The sequence below is a fragment of the Petromyzon marinus genome, unplaced genomic scaffold, assembly GCF_048934315.1.
Source record: "Petromyzon marinus isolate PM22_M1 ecotype Great Lakes invasive population unplaced genomic scaffold, UKy_Petmar_22M1.pri1.0 PM_G_Scaffold_109, whole genome shotgun sequence".
Taxonomy (NCBI): Eukaryota; Metazoa; Chordata; class Hyperoartia; order Petromyzontiformes; family Petromyzontidae; genus Petromyzon; species Petromyzon marinus.
Window position 1 is genome coordinate 336,932 of NW_027422661.1, and position 21,669 is coordinate 358,600.

General features: G+C 47.7%; 1 protein-coding gene across 1 annotated transcript in view; it reads left to right on the forward strand.

Annotated features, from left to right (window-relative positions):
* Positions 1–996: 996 nt before the first annotated feature.
* The window catches only part of LOC142908886 (coxsackievirus and adenovirus receptor homolog), a 63,566-nt gene continuing 42,893 nt past the window's right edge, over positions 997–21,669 (forward strand). The window contains exons 1-3 of the mRNA XM_076059535.1: positions 997–1,088; positions 4,139–4,266; positions 8,663–8,858. Coding sequence (XP_075915650.1) covers positions 1,013–1,088; positions 4,139–4,266; positions 8,663–8,858 — 400 coding nt within the window. The 5' untranslated portion in view covers positions 997–1,012. The remainder of the gene's footprint in view (positions 1,089–4,138; positions 4,267–8,662; positions 8,859–21,669) is intronic.

A 21,669-nucleotide genomic window follows, 5' to 3' on the forward strand; every position in this document is an offset into this window, starting at 1 on the left:
GTGATGATGGTGGTGATGATGACAGTGATGGTGATGATGGTGATGATGACGGTGATGAGGTTGATGATGGTGATGGTGATGATGACGATGATGATGATGATGGTGACGACGGTGATGATGACGGTGACGGCGATGACGGTAATGGTGATGATGATGGTGGTGATGGTGATGATGGTAATGATGATGACGGTGATGATGGTAATGATGATGTTGACGGTGATGGTGATGATGGTAATGATGATGTTGACGGTGATGGTGATGATGGTAATGATGACGGTGATGATCGTGACGGTGACAGTGACGATGACGGTGGTGGTGATGATGATGGTGACGGTGATGATGACGGTGACAGTGATGACGGTGATGATGATAACGGTGATGATGGTAATGATGATGTTGACGGTGATGACAGTGATGGTGATGATGATAACGGTGATGTTGACGGTGATGGTGATGATGATGACGATGATGGTGATGACGATGATGGTGATGATGGTGAATGATGACGGTAAGGGTCAAAGGTCGGGCAAAAGTCGGCTCGTTGCTTTTGACCTTTAACCTTGCCGAGGTCTTAGGGAAGGGGGAGGGTCCTTGTAAAGAGGGGCGTGGTTGGGGCGGGGGTCTACCGGAGCTCCACCCCTCGCCCACGTGACGTGTTGAGAGGGTAGGGGTGGGAGAGAGAGAGGGTAGGGGTGGGAGAGAGAGAGGGTTGGGTGAATGGGGTGAGGGGCGTGGCCGTGGGTGGGTGGGGGTAGTTTCATGGGTGGGGGTTGCGTGAGGGGGGGTGAAGGGGTGAATCCACCGGAGCTCCGCCCCTCACCCACGTGACGTGTTGAGAGCGTAGGGGTGGGAGAGAGAGGGGGTTGGGTGAATGGGGTGAGGGGCGTGGGTGGGGGTAGTGTCGTGGGTGGGGGTTGCGTGTGGGGGGGGGTGAAGGGGTGAATCCACCGGAGCTCCGCCCCTCGCCCACGTGATGCGTGACGTCAGGGCGCGAGAGAGACGAGGAGACAAGATGACGGCTATGGCGGTGTCTCGCTCTGCGCTGCTGCTGCTGCCGCTGCTGCAGACGACTGCGATCGCTATGAGCGGTGAGTCGGCGGCTGTCTCGGTGGTCGTGCCATCTTATTGGCGAGGCTTTGTGTGTGTGTTTATTTAGGTACGTTTGTTCTGTTTTGCCAAGTGCACCTAGCCTGGCACGAGCGGCGTTGGTAACGGTGGTGGTCGGTGCGGGCGGTGCGGATCTGTGAGGAGGTGTTCGATGTCTCAAAGTGAACCTAGCCTGACACGAGGCTGGTGCGGTAACGGGGAGCGGTGGCGCAGTGGTTAGCGACTGGGTTGAACGTCGCCACTGGGGGGGGGGGGGGTGGGAGGGAGGGAGACAAAGGCGGCCGGGCGTGGTGCTGTGTCACATGTTGTAGCAGCTGCTGCTGACTCGCTAGCAGCACTTGCCCCTACAGCCTGTTGAAGGCTACACGGGGGAGCTTTGTCTTTCCTGGACACAGTCTCCCTCGCGTGTCAGACCTTCATCATAGGTGACACTTCATAGGTGACACTTCATAGGTGACACTTCATAGGTGACACTTCATAGGTGACACTTCATAGGTGATACTTCATAGGTGACATTTCATAGGTGACACTTCATAGGTGATACTTCATAGGTGATACTTCATAGGTGACACTTCATAGGTGACACTTCATAGGTGACACTCATAGGTGACGCTTCATAGGTGACACTTCATAGGTGACACTTCATAGGTGATACCACAGGTGATACTTCTTAGGTGATACTTCATAGGTGACACTTCATAGGTGACACTTCATAGGTGACACTTCATAGGTGATACTTCATAGGTGACACTTCATAGGTGATACTTCATAGGTGACACGTCATAGGTGACACTTCATAGGTGACACTTCATAGTTGACACTTCATAGGTGATACTTCATAGGTGATACTTCATAGGTGACACTTCATAGGTGACACTTCATAGGTGACACTTCATAAGTGATACTTCATAGGTGATACTTCATAGGTGACACTTCATAGGTGACACTTCATAGGTGATACTTCATAGGTGACACTTCATAGGTGACACTTCATAGGTGATACATCATAGGTGATACTTCATAGGTGACACTTCATAGGTGACACTTCATAGGTGACACTCATAGGTGACGCTTCATAGGTGATACTCATAGGTGACACTTCATAGGTGACACTTCATAGGTGACACTTCATAGGGGACACTTCATAGGTGACACTTCATAGGTGATACTCATAGGTGACACTTCATAGGGGACACTTCATAGGTGACACTTCATAGGTGATACTTCATAGGTGATACTTCATAGGTGACACTTCATAGGTGACACTTCATAGGTGATACTTCATAGGTGACACTTCATAGGTGACACTTCATAGGTGATACATCATAGGTGATACTTCATAGGTGACACTTCATAGGTGACACTTCATAGGTGACACTCATAGGTGACGCTTCATAGGTGATACTCATAGGTGACACTTCATAGGTGACACTTCATAGGTGACACTTCATAGGGGACACTTCATAGGTGACACTTCATAGGTGATACTCATAGGTGACACTTCATAGGTGACGCTTCATAGGTGACACTTCATAGGTGACGCTTCATAGGTGACACTTCATAGGTGACACTTCATAGGTGACACTTCATAGGTGACACTTCATAGGTGACGCTTCATAGGTGATACTCATAGGTGACACTTCATAGGTGACGCTTCATAGGTGACACTTCATAGGTGACACTTCATAGGTGACACTTCATAGGTGACACTTCATAGGTGATACTTCAATGTGTGATGTCCACTTCCGTGGGTTCCGTTCCCAGTGAACCACAGAGAGTCACTTGAAGAAGCAGGCAGCTCAGAGGCAGCTCTGTGATGTCCACTTCCGCGGGTTCCGTTCCCAGTGAACCACAGAGAGTCACTTGAAGAAGCAGGCAGCTCAGAGGCAGCTCTGTGTTGTTCATGGCCACCGCGAGGAGGGAGCTTTCGCGACGAGAGTCTAGCCACCACCACCACAACAACAATCTGCTTTTAACGTTTAGTTTTTTGTCCTTCCCCCGCACCTCCGATTCGCACGGTTGGCTACGTTACGGTGGTGCGAAAGAAGTTCAGCGTGCATATAGACGTACCCCTCCGCCCAGGAGTGGGTCACCTTAGCTGATTTTGTTTCAAGCGGGTGAAAACGCAAGAGGCCACGATAGAATCTTATCGGTCCCCATGTAATTCTCTGGGTATGGGTCTCTGTGTGAGTCTACGGGTCTCTGTGTGAGTCTATGGGTCTCTGTGTGAGTCTACGGGCATCTGTGTGAGTCTAAGGGTATCTGTGTGAGTCTACGTGTCTCTGTGTGAGTCTACGGGTCTCTGTGTGAGTCTACGGTTCTCTGTATGAGTCTACGGGTATCTGTGTAAAGTCTATGGCTCTCTGTGAGTCTTTGGGTCTCCGTGTGAGTCTATGGGTCTCTGTGTGAGTCTACGGGCATCTGTGTGAGTCTACGGGTCTCTGTGTGAGTCTACGGGTCTCTGTGTGAGTCTACGGGTATCTGTGTGAGTCTACGGGTCTCTGTGTGAGTCTACGGGTCTCTGTGTGAGTCTACGGGTCTCTGTGTGAGTCTACGGGTCTCTGTGTGAGTCTACGGGTCTCTGTGTGAGTCTACGGGTCTCTGTGTGAGTCTACGGGTCTCTGTGTGAGTCTACGGGTATCTGTGTGAGTCTACGGGTGTTTGTGTGAGTCTATGGGTATATGTGTGAGTCTACGGGTATCTGTGTAAAGTCTATTGGTCTCTGTGAGTCTATGGGTCTCCGTGTGAGTCTACAGGTCTCTGTGTGAGTCTACGGGTGTCTGTGCGAGTCTACGGGTGTCTGTGTGAGTCTACGGGTATCTGTGTGAGTCTATGGGTCTCTGTGTGAGTCTATGGGTATATGTGTGAGTCTACGGGTATCTGTAAAGTCTATGGGTCTCTGTGAGTCTATGGGTCTCCGTGTGAGTCTACAGGTCTCTGTGTGAGTCTACGGGTCTCTGTGTGAGTCTACTTGAAGATATTACTTCACAACCGTGTCACCACCACCACCCCCTTTCCCCCCTCTTTGCAGCCGTCTCGTGGATAGAGAAAGTGCAGGGGGAGACGGTGGTGCTGGGCTGCACCTGGACGGGCGACCCCACGGACACCGAGGTCCTGGACGTGGAGTGGTTCCTGCAGATGCCCACTACGAACATCTACGTGAGGAAGAGAGAGGGATACAGAGACGCACATCGCTACTCAGAGATGCCTGTAGCTCCTACTCAGAGATGCCTGTAGCTCCTACTCAGAGACGCCCGTAGCTCCTACTCAGAGACGCCCGTAGCTCCTACTCAGAGATGCCTGTAGCTCCTACACAGAGACGCCCATAGCTCCTACTCAGAGACGCCTGTAGCTCCTACTCAGAGACGCCTGTAGCTCCTACTCAGAGACGCCCATAGCTCCTACTCAGAGACACCCGTAGCTCCTACTCAGAGACGCCCTTAGCTCCTACTCAGAGACGCCTGTAGCTCATACTCGGAGATGCCTGTAGCTCCTACTCAGAGACGCCTGTAGCTCCTACTCAGAGACGCCCGTAGCTCCTACTCAGAGACGCCTGTAGCTCCTACTCAGAGACGCCTGTAGCTCCTACTCAGAGACACCCGTAGCTCCTACTCAGAGATGCCCATCGCACACGCAGAGACGCCCGTACATCCTACTCAGAGACGCCTGTAGCTCCTACTCAGAGACGCCTGTAGCTCCTACTCAGAGACGCCTGTAGCTCGTACTCAGAGACGCCTGTAGCTCCTACTTAGAGACACCCGTAGCTCCTACTCAGAGACGCCTGTAGCTCCTACTCAGAGATGCCTGTAGCTCCTACTCAGAGACGCACATCGCTACTCAGAGACGCCTGTAGCTCCTGCTCAGAGACGCCCGTAGCTCCTACTCAGAGACGCCCGTAGCTCCTACTCAGAGATGCCTGTAGCTCCTACTCAGAGATGCCTGTAGCTCCTACTCAGAGACGCCCGTAGCTCCTACTCAGAGACGCCTGTAGCTCCTACTCAGAGACGCCTGTAGCTCCTACTCAGAGACGCCCGTAGCTCCTACACAGAGACGCCCGTAGCTCCTACTCAGAGACGCCCGTAGCTCCTACTCAGAGACGCCCGTAGCTCCTACTCAGAGACGCCCGTAGCTCCTACACAGAGACGCCCGTAGCTCCTACTCAGAGATGCCTGTAGCTCCTACTCAGAGACGCCTGTAGCTCCTACTCAGAGATGCCTGTAGCTCCTACTCAGAGACGCCTGTAGCTCCTACTCAGAGACGCCCGTAGCTCCTACTCAGAGACGCCCGTAGCTCCTACTCAGAGATGCCTGTAGCTCCTACTCAGAGACGCCCGTAGCTCCTACACAGAGACGCCCGTAGCTCCTACTCAGAGACGCCCGTAGCTCCTACTCAGAGACGCCTGTAGCTCCTACTCAGAGACGCCCGTAGCTCCTACTCAGAGACGCCCGTAGCTCCTACTCAGAGACGCCCGTAGCTCCTACTCAGAGACGCCCGTAGCTCCTACTCAGAGATGCCTGTAGCTCCTACTCAGAGACGCCCGTAGCTCCTACTCAGAGACGCCTGTAGCTCCTACTCAGAGACGCCCGTAGCTCCTACTCAGAGACGCCCGTAGCTCCTACTCAGAGACGCCCGTAGCTCCTACTCAGAGATGCCTGTAGCTCCTACTCAGAGACGCCCGTAGCTCCTACTCAGAGACGCCCGTAGCTCCTACTCAGAGATGCCTGTAGCTCCTACTCAGAGACGCCCGTAGCTCCTACTCAGAGACGCCTGTAGCTCCTACACAGGCACCAGCAGGCTCCTACACAGGCACCAGCAGGCTCCTACACAGGCGCCAGCAGGCTCCTACACAGGCACCAGCAGGCTCCTACACAGGCACCAGCAGGCTCCTACACAGGCACCAGCAGGCTCCTACAGAGACACCAGCAGGCTCCTACACAGGCACCAGCAGGCTCCTACACAGGCACCAGCAGGCTCCTACACAGGCACCAGCAGGCTCCTACACAGACACCAGCAGGCTCCTACACAGGCGCCAGCAGGCTCCTACACAGGCACCAGCAGGCTCCTACACAGGCACCAGCAGGCTCCTACACAGGCACCAGCAGGCTCCTACACAGACACCAGCAGGCTCCTACAGAGACACCAGCAGGCTCCTACACAGGCACCAGCAGGCTCCTACACAGGCACCAGCAGGCTCCTACACAGACACCAGCAGGCTCCTACACAGGCACCAGCAGGCTCCTACACAGGCACCAGCAGGCTCCTACGCAGGCGCCCGTAGGATCCTACACAGGCACCAGCAGGCTCCTACACAGACACCAGCAGGCTCCTACACAGGCACCAGCAGACTCCTACACAGACACCAGCAGGCTGCTACACAGGTACCAGCAGGCTCCTACACAGAAGCCGCCCCCACAGGCTCCTACACAGGCACCAGCAGGCTCCTACACAGACACCAGCAGGCTCCTATGCAGGCACCCGTAGGATCCTACACAGAAGCCGTCCCCACAGGCTCGTACACAGGCACCAGCAGGCTCCTACACAGACACCAGCAGGCTCCTACACAGAAGCCGCCCCCCCAGGCTCGTACAGAATCAGAATTCACCTTCTTGGTTCTTTCGGTAAAGTCACCGCCACGTAGACTGGAAATAAAATAATGAAATAAAAGAATAATAATGCAATTCTCACGACGTTTCGGCGACAACACAAGTGGGCCTTCTTCAGGTGAAGAAACAGGGCTATCAAGAAGACGGAACTTGAATGAACGCTGTCAGGCAAGGACCGCGTCTTTTGAAGCTGTGTGGGCGGAGTTGAATTAGCATGTTACCAGCCTCACATCCGGAGAGGGAGGTGGGATGGTAACATGCTAATTCAACTCTGCCCACACATATTCTTAGCTCTTTCGGTAAAGTCACGTTGAAGGGCAACAATAAAATAATAAAATATATTAAAATAATCAAATATATAACAAGACATTTTTATTGTTTTATATATATTTTATTATTTTATTGTTTCCCTTCAACGTGACTTTACCGAAAGAGCTAACAATATGAATCACTGCAGTCACGAAAGCTTTAAATCAAAATTCCGCCCACACAGCTTCAAAAGACGCGGTCCTTGCTTAACAGCATTCATTCAAGCTCTGTCTTCTTGATAGCCCTGTTTCTTCACCTGAAGAAGGCCACTTGTGTTGTGGCCGAAACGTCGTGAGAATTGCATTATTACTTGACTTCATTATTTTATTTCCAGTCTACGTGGCGGTGACTTTACCGAAAGAACCAAGAATGTGAATCCCTGCAGTCACGAAAGCTTTAAATCGAAACAGAATCGGAATATATATCTACACTGCAGGAGGAATCCAATGAGCTGTAAAGCTCTTTGTTCACAGATGGGGTGGGTCAGAACGTTCCAACAACAAACGGCTACAAGAACACGTGACAGGAGTGCAACGTATAGGAAAACAAATCAATTGAACAGTATAAAAATAAATATAAATTTAAACCTGGTAAAGCCCACTGAACTATTAGGGTCTTATTCTTGGTTCTTTCGGTAAAGTCACCGCCACGTAGAAGGGAAACAATAAAATAATAAAAATATAAAACAATAAAATTCTCACGACGTTTCAACTGCAACACAAGAAGCAATCATCATCGTCAGGTGTGAAAACCACAGCAAGAACAATTTGAATAAAAGTGGCGGGTTTTTTTTAACGTCAGCACCACGGAGAGCGATTTGGAAGTTTGTTCAGATGGACGAGTCCATCTATGTTCGGAAAAGGAATCTCTCTTGGTAACCGTAAGCGTGAACAATCAATTAAGACCCCAAATGGTTTATCAAATCCTTCCAACGATTGCTAAGCCCAGAATCCATCTCCTCGGTTGAAATTGTCTCCGTGTTTGTACGTGCGGATAGCCTCATGAACGAATCTCTCTTGGTAACCGTAAGGGTGAACAAGCAATTAAGACCCCAAATGGTTTATCAAATCCTTCCAACGATTGCTAAGCCCAGAATCCATCTCCTCGGTTGAAATTGTCTCCGTGTTTGTATATGCGGATAGCCTCATGAACGAATCTCTCTTGGTAACCGTAAGCGTGAACAATCAATCAAGACCCGAATTGGTTTATCAAATCCTTCCAACGATTGCTAAGCCCAGAATCCATCTCCTCGGTTGAAATTGTCTCCGTGTTTGTACGTGCGGATAGCCTCATGAACGAATCTCTCTTGGTAACCGTAAGCGTGAACAATCAATCAAGACCTGAAATGGTTTATCAAATCCTTCCAACGATTGCTAAGCCCAGAATCCATCTCCTCGGTTGAAATTGTCTCCGTGTTTGTACGTGCGGATAGCCTCATGAACGAATCTCTCTTGGTAACCGTAAGCGTGAACAATCAATCAAGACCTGAAATGGTTGATCAAATCCTTCCAACGATTGCTAAGCCCAGAATCCTTCTCCTCAGTTGAAATTGTCTCCGTGTTTGTACGTGCGGATAGCCTCACGGCGGCGGCGGTGGCGATGGCGGAGCCCTTTTTGTCCGTCCCCCACCCCCCTGCCCTCAGGTGGCCACGTTCGCCGGGGGCGAGGGGCACATCTACCCGGACTTCGCGTCCTGCGTGCGCTTCGCCCGCAACGTGACGCGGAGGGACGCGTCGCTGCAGATCGCCGGGCTGCGGGCGAGCGACGCCGGCGTCTACACGTGCAAGGTGAAGTTCGGCACTTTCATCAAGCAGGAGACCATCAGGCTCACCGTGCTGGGTAACGAACGCACGCACGCGCACACGCACGTACGCACGTACACACACACGTACACGCACGCACACGCACACACACGCACGTACATGGACGCACGAACACACACGCACGTACATGCACGCACGCACACGCACGTACAACAACAACAACCGCCATTTGCCACTAAGTGGCGGTGACGTCACCACGACGCTTGTGCCAGGCTATGTGCACCCTGAGGCCACGTGAAGTGTCGAACGCCCGCTGGCAGGAGGTCACGGGGCAGACCCAGGTGCCACGGGTCGACTGACTGCGGCAACCTGCTGTGCTTTAGCCACCCGGCGCTCCGCTCGTTGTTCTGAGCGTCGCTCCTCCGCCCTCCGTTGTTGTTGGAGGGCGACTGCCTCCAACTGCCCAGTAGCGTCCTTCACGAGCCTCCTCCACAGAGGCCGATCTTGACACTGCTGGTACCAGTCATCGGCAAGTCCACTCAGCTCCACGTCCTCCTGTACCACATCACTCCATCTCTTCTCTAGCCCGTGCCGCGCCCGCTTAGCCCCCTCAATCCGGCCGAACAAAAGCTGTTTCGGCATGCGGTGGCTGGGCATGCGGGCTACATGACCCAGCCATCGCAGCCTTGCCTGCCGGAGGAGCTCACCGATGGGACCCTGCCCAGATCTTTCAAGGATTTGTGAGCTCCTCACACAATCCAGTCTGGTTAAACCCAGGATGGATCGTAGGCAGGCCAGCCTAAATGTTTCTAACCGGCGAAGATGTTCCATTAGGGGGGTCCACGTTTCGCAAGCGTAGAGAAGGGAGGGAATGACCGTGGCCGAGAAGACCTGAAGCTTAGTGTGGAGCGACAGACCAAGTAGCTTCCACACAGCGTTACGCAACCGATGAAAGATATTGCCGCTCGACCGATTCGGAGTGAGACCTCTGCTGTTAAACTGGAGCCAGTCATAAGCACACTGCCCAGGTATGGGAAACTCTCCACTCTCTCCACAACGGCCCCATCACCGATTGGGAGTTGTGGGGGCAGAGTGTCCGATGGTACAAAATACCCAGGCAGGTGCTTAGTTTTGGTGGGGCTGATGGTAAGGCCCCACCTCTTAGTGGCACGCTCCAGTCTCAGCAACAGCGTCTCTAACTCCTCCTCTGAATGAGCAGCTATTACCAAATCATCAGCATACATAACGTGGTTGAGCAATAGGGAGCCATCCCTTGACCGCACCCGGGTGTCGATCAGCCTTTCATTATATCTGTACCATATGGAGATTCCCCAGGACCTTTCCCGCACACTGAGGAGTGAGATGCCCCTGTAGTTTTTAATGCCCTGCACGCTGAACGCCGCGCGCCCAAGTGCGTGTGAGTGTTTAGTTTTGTTTTAATTATTTTAATTATTAAAGTTCGCGAGTGTCAAGGTAAGCTACGTTGACTTTATTTTTTAAAGCATTTTCTCAAGAGAACCGTTGTTGCTGCTGCTGTTGTTGTGAAAGGCCCGGTACACCCTGAGGCCTTGCCTAGACTAGGACAGCCTTGATGTCACGTGGGTCCACACTCTTTGTGTCTTTCGGTAAAGTCACGGAGGTAGAAAATAAAAGTTATTTATTAATTAATTTAATTACATATTTTTTACCTACGTTAAATGTAATTTAAATTAAATTAATTAAAATGTATTTTATACCTATGTTAAATTTAATTTAAATGTGTAATAAATTAAATTTTATTTCATACGTTAAATTAATTGAATTTTTTTATAAATTACATTTATTTAAATTTATTTTATACCTACGTTTAATTTAAATTTTTAATAAATTACATTTATTTACATTTAATACCTACGTTAAATTAAATTTTTAATCAATTACATTTATTTACATTACATTTATTTTATACCTACGTTAAATTACATTTTTTATAAATTACATTTATTTACATTTATTTTATACCTATGTTAAAAAATTTTTAGTACATTTATTTAAATTACATTCATTTTATACCTACGTTAAATTAAATGCTTTAATAAATAAAATGTATTTAAATTAAATGTATCTTATTTCATACCTACACATGTACAGTCATTTTAACTGCTCTGACTGCTTCAAGCTAAGTGTGGCCTGGAATCGTATTATTAAGTAATACATTTTACAATTACAATTCCTTATAGAGGAACCCCATACTAATGAACTGACTACGTATCTATATATTATTAAAAGACCGCACGCAGATATCACAAAAGCGGACCCCGTTGTCAACGATATAATTTGATGTACGTACACCAGTTGCTGTACGTACATCATTAAAATTACACCGATTGCAATACGTCACCAAAGACGACACAATTTTAATTTGACCCCCGGGTCTGATCGCGTTAACTATGCAGGTGGCGGGTCGAGAGGTTACTTGCACGTGTGTGCAGCTTATTGAATATTGACGTGCGATGACTTGTGGAGAGGAAGAATGATGATGATGATGGCGATGCAAGTGTTGAAGTCTGACGTTGTTCTCTGAGTCGTGTAGCCTACCTCGTGCGACTTTGGGGATTGCGTAATGTCATTTTAGTTTCCTCTGTGGAACTTTTTATTTTGTTGATTCTAACGATTGAACTAACGTAGGGCGGGCTTGGGAGCGGCGTTGACGATGTGTTTTGGCGTTGCACCAACCAGCACCTTTGCATTCAGAAGTTGGAGGTGCTTTGATTGTTACAGCGAGAGGTGGAATCATCACCGCCATCGTCATGGGTTTAAGTGGGCACGGAGCCCGTCAAGGGAATGGGTAGGTAGAGGAATGGGGTTGGAGAGTATACACAACTTGCATTTCTAGTCATTTCAACAATTTATGGGCATGCGCATCATTAACAGTATCCTGATTGATGAGCAAAACAAAATCGCACTTTAATCATCAATCTATTGTCATAAATGAGTCCGAAATATCAATCAATAGTCATGCTCAAAACCGCATTCCTATTATAAAAATCATTGAACCGCCATTCATGATGACAATTCCAATGTGGTCATTATGATGCTCAGAATTACACTTATATTCTCAGAATCTATTACAACAGCAGTGTGCTCAAAATGCAAATTTACCAATTTCAACATGTACACAATCAATTCCAAGATTCTTATCAAAGTAAGTCCTATGTATCGTGGTGTTTTCATGCTTATACATTATTACGCGCCCCCCCCCAAAAAATATATACAAAAGTGTATTTTTATAATGTTTGCATGGTGTACAGTCTGGAAATTACCCACTTGGCAAATTTCAAGTTTGGTGCGTGTCGGGAAGTACGCTAAACATTTTGAACAGACACACAATCACAACTTTGCCTTTGATATATATGGAGATTAGTAATAAATTGTTAATTTAACTACTTTCAAGTTTACGGATTGGAAATAGGAATAGCACTGGCTCACCACGGGGCTTATTGCGTGGTATCTGGGCACTTTATTTGAATCGTAAACCCCACAGTTTGTGAGTACAATTCCTCGCAAGTTGCGTCCACAGATACAGAGACAGACAGACAAATAATAACGTTTATAGGTAAAACTAAGAAATGAATCTACATGTCGAGGAGAGAGGAGAGAGCCAAGAGGTCACCTCGGGAGACGGTGCGGCGCGTTAACCTTAGTCACGTGACTGAAGGAGTGTGGGCGTGTCGTGCGTGTGTGTATACTCTGCGTGTGTGTGTGTACCGTTTGTGTGTGTGTATACTGTGCGTGTGTGTGTACTGTGCGTGTGTGTGTGTATTGTGCGTGTGTGTACCGTGTGTGTGTACCGTGCGTGTGTACTGTGCGTGTGTGTGCACCGTGTGTGTGTACTGTGCGTGTGTACCGTGCGTGTGTGTGTGTACCGTGTGTGTGTGCACCGTGTGTGTGTGTACTGTGCGTGTGTGTGTAACGTGTGTGGCGGTAGTCTAGCGGTTAGTACGCTGCTCTACGAACATAACGACCCGAGTTTGATTCGCGCTCACAGCCAACACCCAGTGACGATTATTTGAACCGGTTCTGGGCCTCCCCTAGGTCGACTCAGCCTCAAATGAGTACCCGGTGTGGTGTGGAAACATCGCCACTTTGGGAGACAAAGGCGGTCGTGCACGGTGCTGGCCACCCATCCCCTCGTGTACCGTTCCGGCCTTCATAAGTGGTGCTGCTACTTGCTAACAGCACTCGCCCCAACAGTCTGTTAAGGCTACACGGGGGATCTTTGTCTTTGCATCACCACCCAGGAGTCACAGAGCTTTTGAGGCTCCGAGCCACGTGGGGATCCACAACAGCGTGAGGCGGTGCCACTCACAGGTGAGACTCGGGGATATGTGATTTCTAATCGATAGCCATCCGTCAGTTAACCCATCACAACTGCTGAGTCTGTCACGCGACTTCCTCCTTCCAGCGAGCCTTTGAAACTTCACGTGGCCTCAAAGTGTACCTGGCCTGGATGCAGGCATGTCCGAGGATTCAGATGCCTTCTATGACCCTCTGTCACAGGTGTTAGCTAAAAGTGGCCCCTCGGGATAGAGTCATCATGTTGGGTGACTTCAATGCCCGAGTTGGTGATGATGCTGGCACCTGGTCTGGAGCGATTGGAAGGCATGGGCCAGATCAACTCAATAACAACGGTAGGAGGCTGTTAGACTTCTGTGCAGCCTGTGGGCTTGTCATTGCGAACACGCTGTTCTGGCATCTATGCATCCAGACAACATCATGGATTCACGCCGGGTCCAAGCAAGAACATCCGCTGGACTATATAGCCAGTGGACCAGCGAATGCAGGCCCATGTCCTTGACACCAGAACCTACAGTGCTGCTGACCTCACTGACCATTAGCTTTTCATATGTATGATCTGTGGACTGGGTAAATCTGTGAGCAGGAGCGAGAGACAATTAAGCTTCCAAGCATTCACTACGTTATAAACAACATATTTGCACTCATAAGTCGCTTGCCTAATTGCCTCAGCAACTCGGTGTTTCGTATCGAATCTCATCTCAAACAATCGAAGGGCGCCCCCTAGTGGCAGCTGCCCCTGTTGGTTCCACATAGACTCTAGACGCACGTTGTTGTTGGTTCCACATAGACTCTAGAGTCTAGACGCACGTTGTTGTTGGTTCCACATAGACTCTAGACGCACGTTGTTGTTGGTTCCACATAGGCTCTAGACGCACGTTGTTGTTGGTTCCACATAGACTCTAGACGCACGTTGTTGTTGGTTCCACATAGACTCTAGACGCACGTTGTTGTTGGTTCCACCTTGTTGGAGGTACCGAACCCCACCAGTTTCATATGCGCATTCACCGAACCCCTCTTTAGTGAAAAATAAAATGTGATTTTTTTCAAATTCAAGACATAGATATGTTTTTTTACTGGTACACAAAATGAGCCGTGCATGAACATTACCTTGTTCAAAGAATAAAACCAACACAATGCATAAACTCACAACAATTTACATACCTGGAAATCAATGTGACTTCTGCTGTTGCCTTTGAGAGATCAGTTCAGATATGCGTGGCTTCACCTTGGCAAGTGCCACTCTCATGTCATTTTCACAGCAAAGTCTGTTCCTTTTCTTCGTTTTTATGTCCAGCATCCTCGAAAAGGATTGCTCACAAAGATATGTTGTAACAAATGGTATAAAAAAATCCAGGGCTTTCTTAGCAATAACTGGATACTTGTTCATTTGTCGACACCAAAACGTTGAGAGCGTTGTTGTTCTGAAGAGTTGCTGTTGAACCTGGCTCTGCTGAATTTCAATGATTTCGTCGAGGAATTCATCATTGACATCTGCTGTTTCAACAGCAAACGTGAACGGCTGTCTCACCCATGCTGGATATGACTCTCTTGTAGGGAAATATCCGTCGAGAGACTTTGCAAGCTCATCTAAGTGCGTGGCAATTGTTTGCTTCAGTTCCGTGGATACAGAAATATCTCCGATTCCAGACACATCTTCGATCTTACTTGCACAGTCGTCCAGAAGCGGGAAGTTTGCGAAGTTATTGTTCTCTGTTCGTCGTTTCCATAACGGTAGCTTTTTTTGAAAAGCCTTCAGGTGTTCTTCCGCTTCCATGATATTGACTCCACCACCCTGCATCTGCTGATTGAGATGATTGAGAGCTGCGAATATATCAGCCATGTACGCTAAAATGAGAATGAACTCAGGATTTTTGAAGCAATCTGCATGGCAGTGTTGGTGCTCTTGCAAAAACAGGGCTAATTCCACACGCATGGCAAAAACACGATTCAGCACCTGTCCCCGGGATAACCACCGAATATTAGAATGGAGCAGAAGTACCTCAAATTCAGAGCCCATTTCTTTACACAGCTCACTGAAGATGCGGTGCCTCAGAGCACTTTTTCGCACATAGTTCACACATTCCACCACAGTTTTTAATACTTCTGCCATTTTTGGAGGTAAGGTTTTTGTTGCCAACGCATGCCTGTGCAGAATACAATGCGTCACAATGATGTGTGGTGCATCGGCCTTTACTAGCGCACCAAAACCAGACTTTCTTCCCAGCATGACTGGAGCTCCGTCCGTACAAACTGCAGAAACCATATCCCATGAAAGATTGTTGTCTCTGAAGAAGTCATCCACAAGCTTCTTCACATCGGCTGCCTTCGTTGTTGTTGTAAGAGGCTTACAAAATAAAAACTCTTCTTTTATCATGTCGTCTTTCACATAGCGTACAAAAACAGCAAGCTGGCTTAGATCAGAAACGTCTGTGGTTTCGTCGAGTTGAAGGCTGAATTTTGCCGGGCTTGAAATCAGATCCGCGACTACTTGAGCCAAGATGTCTTTACTCATGTCTTCTATTCTGTCACTGATGGTGTCATTTGAAAGGGGAATTTGGGATAATTTACCTTCGGCCGCTGTTCCGAGTATCAGATTCGCCATCTTTAATGCAGCTGGTTTCACAAGTGTTTCACCAATGGTGTGTGGCTTGCCCTGCTTTGCGATCAGGTAAGCAACTTCGTACGATGCTGTCAGGATCGGTTTGTTAACAGGTACAAATCCAAGAGCAGGCAGAGTGGCCCTTTCATCGAATCTGGCTCTCTTCACCCTGAATTCAGCAAGTGTTGTGTTCTTGTATTCCCCGTCTCCATGCAGCTTCAAGAAGTGTTCCTTTAGTTTTGCCGGTGCAAGACTAGAGTTGCTCAACTTGGCGTTGCAAATCATGCAGATAGGACGCTCACTCCCATCACGTTCCGTGATACATGAGAATCCATGTTGTACATATTCGTCCGACCACTTTCTTCTTTTGCCCGACATAGTTAGTATGGATAAAATATTAAAGAAATCACACGACGTACGACAACAACAGTCACACGTTGACTACTGAGTACGCACTAAATTCCCCGCAGCGCTGATTGGCCAAGCAGTGTAGCATGATCATCTGCAGCCAGTGATGGCCAAACGGGCCGTGTGTGTCATCACAAATTTACACAATAATTCAAGTGTGTCCGGACCTCCGTGGCGGGGGCTCTGCCGAACCCCTGAGATCGACTCACCGAACCCCTGGGGTTCGATCGAACCCAGGTTAAGAACCACTGCTCTAGACGCACGTTGTTGTTGGTTCCACATAGACTCTAGACACACGTTGTTGTTGGTTCCACATAGACTCTAGACGCACGTTGTTGTTGGTTCCACATAGACTCTAGACGCACGTTGTTGTTGGTTCCACATAGACTCTAGACGCACGTTGTTGTTGGTTCCACATAGACTCTAGACGCACGTTGTTGTTGGTTCCACATAGACTCTAGACGCACGTTGTTGTTGGTTCCACATAGACTCTAGACGCACGTTGTTGTTGGTTCCAAATGTGGAGGGGAGAAACCGAAGGACCCAGAGACAAATCCAGACGACCACGGGGAGAGCATCCAGACTCCAAATACACAGCAAAGCAATTTGCTTATTGATCCCCCTCCCCCCATCACTTCCGACTCAAGAGCTCTCTCAGCATCTGGTTGTAATCGTGCTGCATGCCAAGCAGCTCTCCAAGAGAGACGAACAGCGCCTTCTTGACACCACCACCAGCGCCAGCGTCAGTGTCAGTGTGGGCTGATTGACGTCGTTTGGACGCTGACCGAGGAGCTGCTGAAGCAGGAGCAGCAGCTGCAGCAGCTGCTGCTGCTGCTGCTCCGCATGCTCCAGGGCATGCCCCAGTGGCTGCTGCAGTATCTCCTGCTGCAGCTGCATCAGGAGATACTGCAGCATGTTGTCCAATCAATGCCACACGTTGTCCAATCAATGCCACATGTTGTCCAATCAATGCCACATATTGTCCAATCAATGCCACGTGTTGTCCAATCAATGCCACGTGTTGTCCAATCAATGCCACATGTCCAATCAATGCCACGTGTTGTCCAATCAATGCCACACGTCCAATCAATCCCACGTGTTGTCCAATCAATGCCACATGTCCAATCAATGCCACATGTTGTCCAATCAATGCCACATGTTGTCCAATCAATGCTACATATTGTCCAATCAATGCCACATGTCGAATCAATGCCACATTGTCCAATCAATGCCACACGTCCAATCAATGCCACATGTTGTCCAGTCAATGCCACATGTCCAATCAATGCCACATGTTGTCCAATCAATGCCACACGTCCAATCAATGCCACATGTTGTCCAATCAATGCCACATGTTGTCCAATCAATGCCACATGTTGTCCAATCAATGCCACATTGTCCAATCAATGCCACATGTTGTCCAATCAATGCCACATGTTGTCCAATCAATGCCACATGTTGTCCAATCAATGCCACGTGTTGTCCAATCAATGCCACGTGTTGTCCAATCAATGCCACATGTCCAATCAATGCCACGTGTTGTCCAATCAATGCCACACGTCCAATCAATGCCACACATTGTCCAATCAATGCCACATATTGTCCAATCAATGCCACATATTGTCCAATCAATGCCACATGTTGTCCAATCAATGCTACATATTGTCCAATCAATGCCACATGTTGTCCAATCAATGCCACATTGTCCAATCAATGTCACACGTCCAATCAATGCCACATGTTGTCCAATCAATGCCACGTGTTGTCCAATCAATGCCACGTGTTGTCCAATCAATGCCACATGTTCAATCAATGCCACGTGTTGTCCAATCAATGCCACACGTCCAATCAATGCCACACATTGTCCAATCAATGCCACATATTGTCCAATCAATGCCACATATTGTCCAATCAATGCCACATGTTGTCCAATCAATGCTACATATTGTCCAATCAATGCCACATGTTGTCCAATCAATGCCACATTGTCCAATCAATGTCACACGTCCAATCAATGCCACATGTTGTCCAATCAATGCCACACGTCCAATCAATGCCACACATTGTCCAATCAATGCCACATATTGTCCAATCAATGCCACATATTGTCCAATCAATGCCACATGTTGTCCAATCAATGCTACATATTGTCCAATCAATGCCACATGTTGTCCAATCAATGCCACACGTTGTCCAATCAATGCCACGTGTTGTCCAATCAATGCCACATATTGTCCAATCAATGCCACATGTTGTCCAATCAATGCCACATGTTGTCCAATCAATGCCACATGTTGTCCAATCAATGCCACATATTGACCAATCAATGCCACATGTCCAATCAATGCTACATGATGTCCAATCAATGCCACATGTCCAATCAATGCCACATATTGTCCAATCAATGCCACGTGTTGTCCAATCAATGCCACGTGTTGTCCAATCAATGCCACATGTTGTCCAATCATGCCACATGTCCAATTAATGCCACATGTTGTCCAATCAATGCCACGTGTTGTCCAATCAATGCCACGTGTTGTCCAATCAATGCCACATGTCCAATCAATGCCACATGTTGTCCAATCAATGCTACATATTGTCCAATCAATGCCACATGTCAAATCAATGCCACATGTTGTCCAATCAATGCCACATATTGTCCAATCAATGCCACATGTCCAATCAATGCCACATGTCCAATCAATGCCACATGTTGTCCAATCAATGCCACATGTCCAATCAATGCCACATGTTGTCCAATCAATGCCACATGTTGTCCAATCAATGCCACATGTTGTCCAATCAATGCCACATGTTGTCCAATCAATGCCACATGTTGTCCAATCAATGCCACATGTCCAATCAATGCCACATATTGACCAATCAATGCCACATGTCCAATCAATGCCACATGATGTCCAATCAATGCCACATGATGTCCAATCAATGCCACATATTGTCCAATCAATGCCACATATTGTCCAATCAATGCCACATGATGTCCAATCAATGCCACGTGTTGTCCAATCAATGCCACATATTGTCCAATCAATGTCACATGATGTCCAATCAATGCCACATGATGTCCAATCAATGCCACATATTGTCCAATCAATGCCACATGTTGTCCAATCAATGCCACATGTTGTCCAATCAATGCCACATGTTGTCCAATCAATGCCACATGTCCAATCAATGCCACATGTTGTCCAATCAATGCCACATATTGACCAATCAATGCCACATGTCCAATCAATGCCACATGATGTCCAATCAATGCCACATGATGTCCAATCAATGCCACATATTGTCCAATCAATGCCACATATTGTCCAATCAATGCCACGTGTTGTCCAATCAATGCCACATGTTGTCCAATCAATGCCACATTGTCCAATCAATGCCACATGTCCAATCAATGCCACATGTCCAATCAATGCCACATGTTGTCCAATCAATGCCACATGTTGTCCAATCAATGCCACATGTCCAATCAATGCCACGTGTTGTACAATCAATGCCACACGTCCAATCAATGCCACACATTGTCCAATCAATGCCACATATTGTCCAATAAATACCACATATTGTCCAATCAATGCCACATGTTGTCCAATCAATGCTACATATTGTCCAATCAATGCCACATGTTGTCCAATCAATGCCACATTGTCCAATCAATGCCACACGTCCAATCAATGCCACATGTTGTCCAATCAATGCCACACGTCCAATCAATGCCACACATTGTCCAATCAATGCCACATATTGTCCAATCAATGCCACATATTGTCCAATCAATGCCACATGTTGTCCAATCAATGCTACATATTGTCCAATCAATGCCACATGTTGTCCAATCAATGCCACATATTGACCAATCAATGCCACATGTCCAATCAATGCCACATGATGTCCAATCAATGCCACATGTTGTCCAATCAATGCCACATATTGTCCAATCAATGCCACGTGTTGTCCAATCAATGTCACGTGTTGTCCAATCAATGCCACATGTTGTCCAATCATGCCACATGTCCAATTAATGCCACATGTTGTCCAATCAATGCCACGTGTTGTCCAATCAATGCCACATGTCCAATCAATGCCACATGTTGTCCAATCAATGCTACATATTGTCCAATCAATGCCACATGTCAAATCAATGCCACATGTTGTCCAATCAATGCCACATATTGTCCAATCAATGCCACATGTCCAATCAATGCCACATGTCCAATCAATGCCACATGTTGTCCAATCAATGCCACATGTTGTCCAATCAATGCCACATGTTGTCCAATCAATGCCACATGATGTCCAATCAATGCCACATGTTGTCCAATCAATGCCACATATTGTCCAATCAATGCCACATATTGTCCAATCAATGCCACATGTTGTCCAATCAATGCTACATATTGTCCAATCAATGCCACATGTTGTCCAATCAATGCCACACGTTGTCCAATCAATGCCACGTGTTGTCCAATCAATGCCACATATTGTCCAATCAATGCCACATGTTGTCCAATCAATGCCACATGTCCAATCAATGCCACATGTTGTCCAATCAATGCCACATATTGACCAATCAATGCCACATGTCCAATCAATGCCACATGATGTCCAATCAATGCCACATGTCCAATCAATGCCACATATTGTCCAATCAATGCCACGTGTTGTCCAATCAATGCCACGTGTTGTCCAATCAATGCCACATGTTCAATCAATGCCACATGTTGTCCAATCAATGCTACATATTGTCCAATCAATGCCACATGTCAAATCAATACCACATGTTGTCTAATCAATGCCACATATTGTCCAATCAATGCCACATGTCCAATCAATGCCACATGTCCAATCAATGCCACATGTTGTCCAATCAATGCCACATGTTGTCCAATCAATGCCACATGTTGTCCAATCAATGCCACATGTTGTCCAATCAATGCCACATGTTGTCCAATCAATGCCACATGTTGTCCAATCAATGCCACATATTGACCAATCAATGCCACATGTCCAATCAATGCCACATGATGTCCAATCAATGCCACATGATGTCCAATCAATGCCACATATTGTCCAATCAATGCCACATATTGTCCAATCAATGCCACATGATGTCCAATCAATGCCACATGATGTCCAATCAATGCCACATGATGTCCAATCAATGCCACATATTGTCCAATCAATGCCACATATTGTCCAATCAATGCCACATGTTGTCCAATCAATGCCACATGTTGTCCAATCAATGCCACATGTCCAATCAATGCCACATGTTGTCCAATCAATGCCACATATTGACCAATCAATGCCACATGTCCAATCAATGCCACATGATGTCCAATCAATGCCACATGATGTCCAATCAATGCCACATATTGTCCAATCAATGCCACATGTTGTCCAATCAATGCCACATGTCCAATCAATGCCACATGTTGTCCAATCAATGCCACATATTGACCAATCAATGCCACATGTCCAATCAATGCCACATGTTGTCCAATCAATGCCACATATT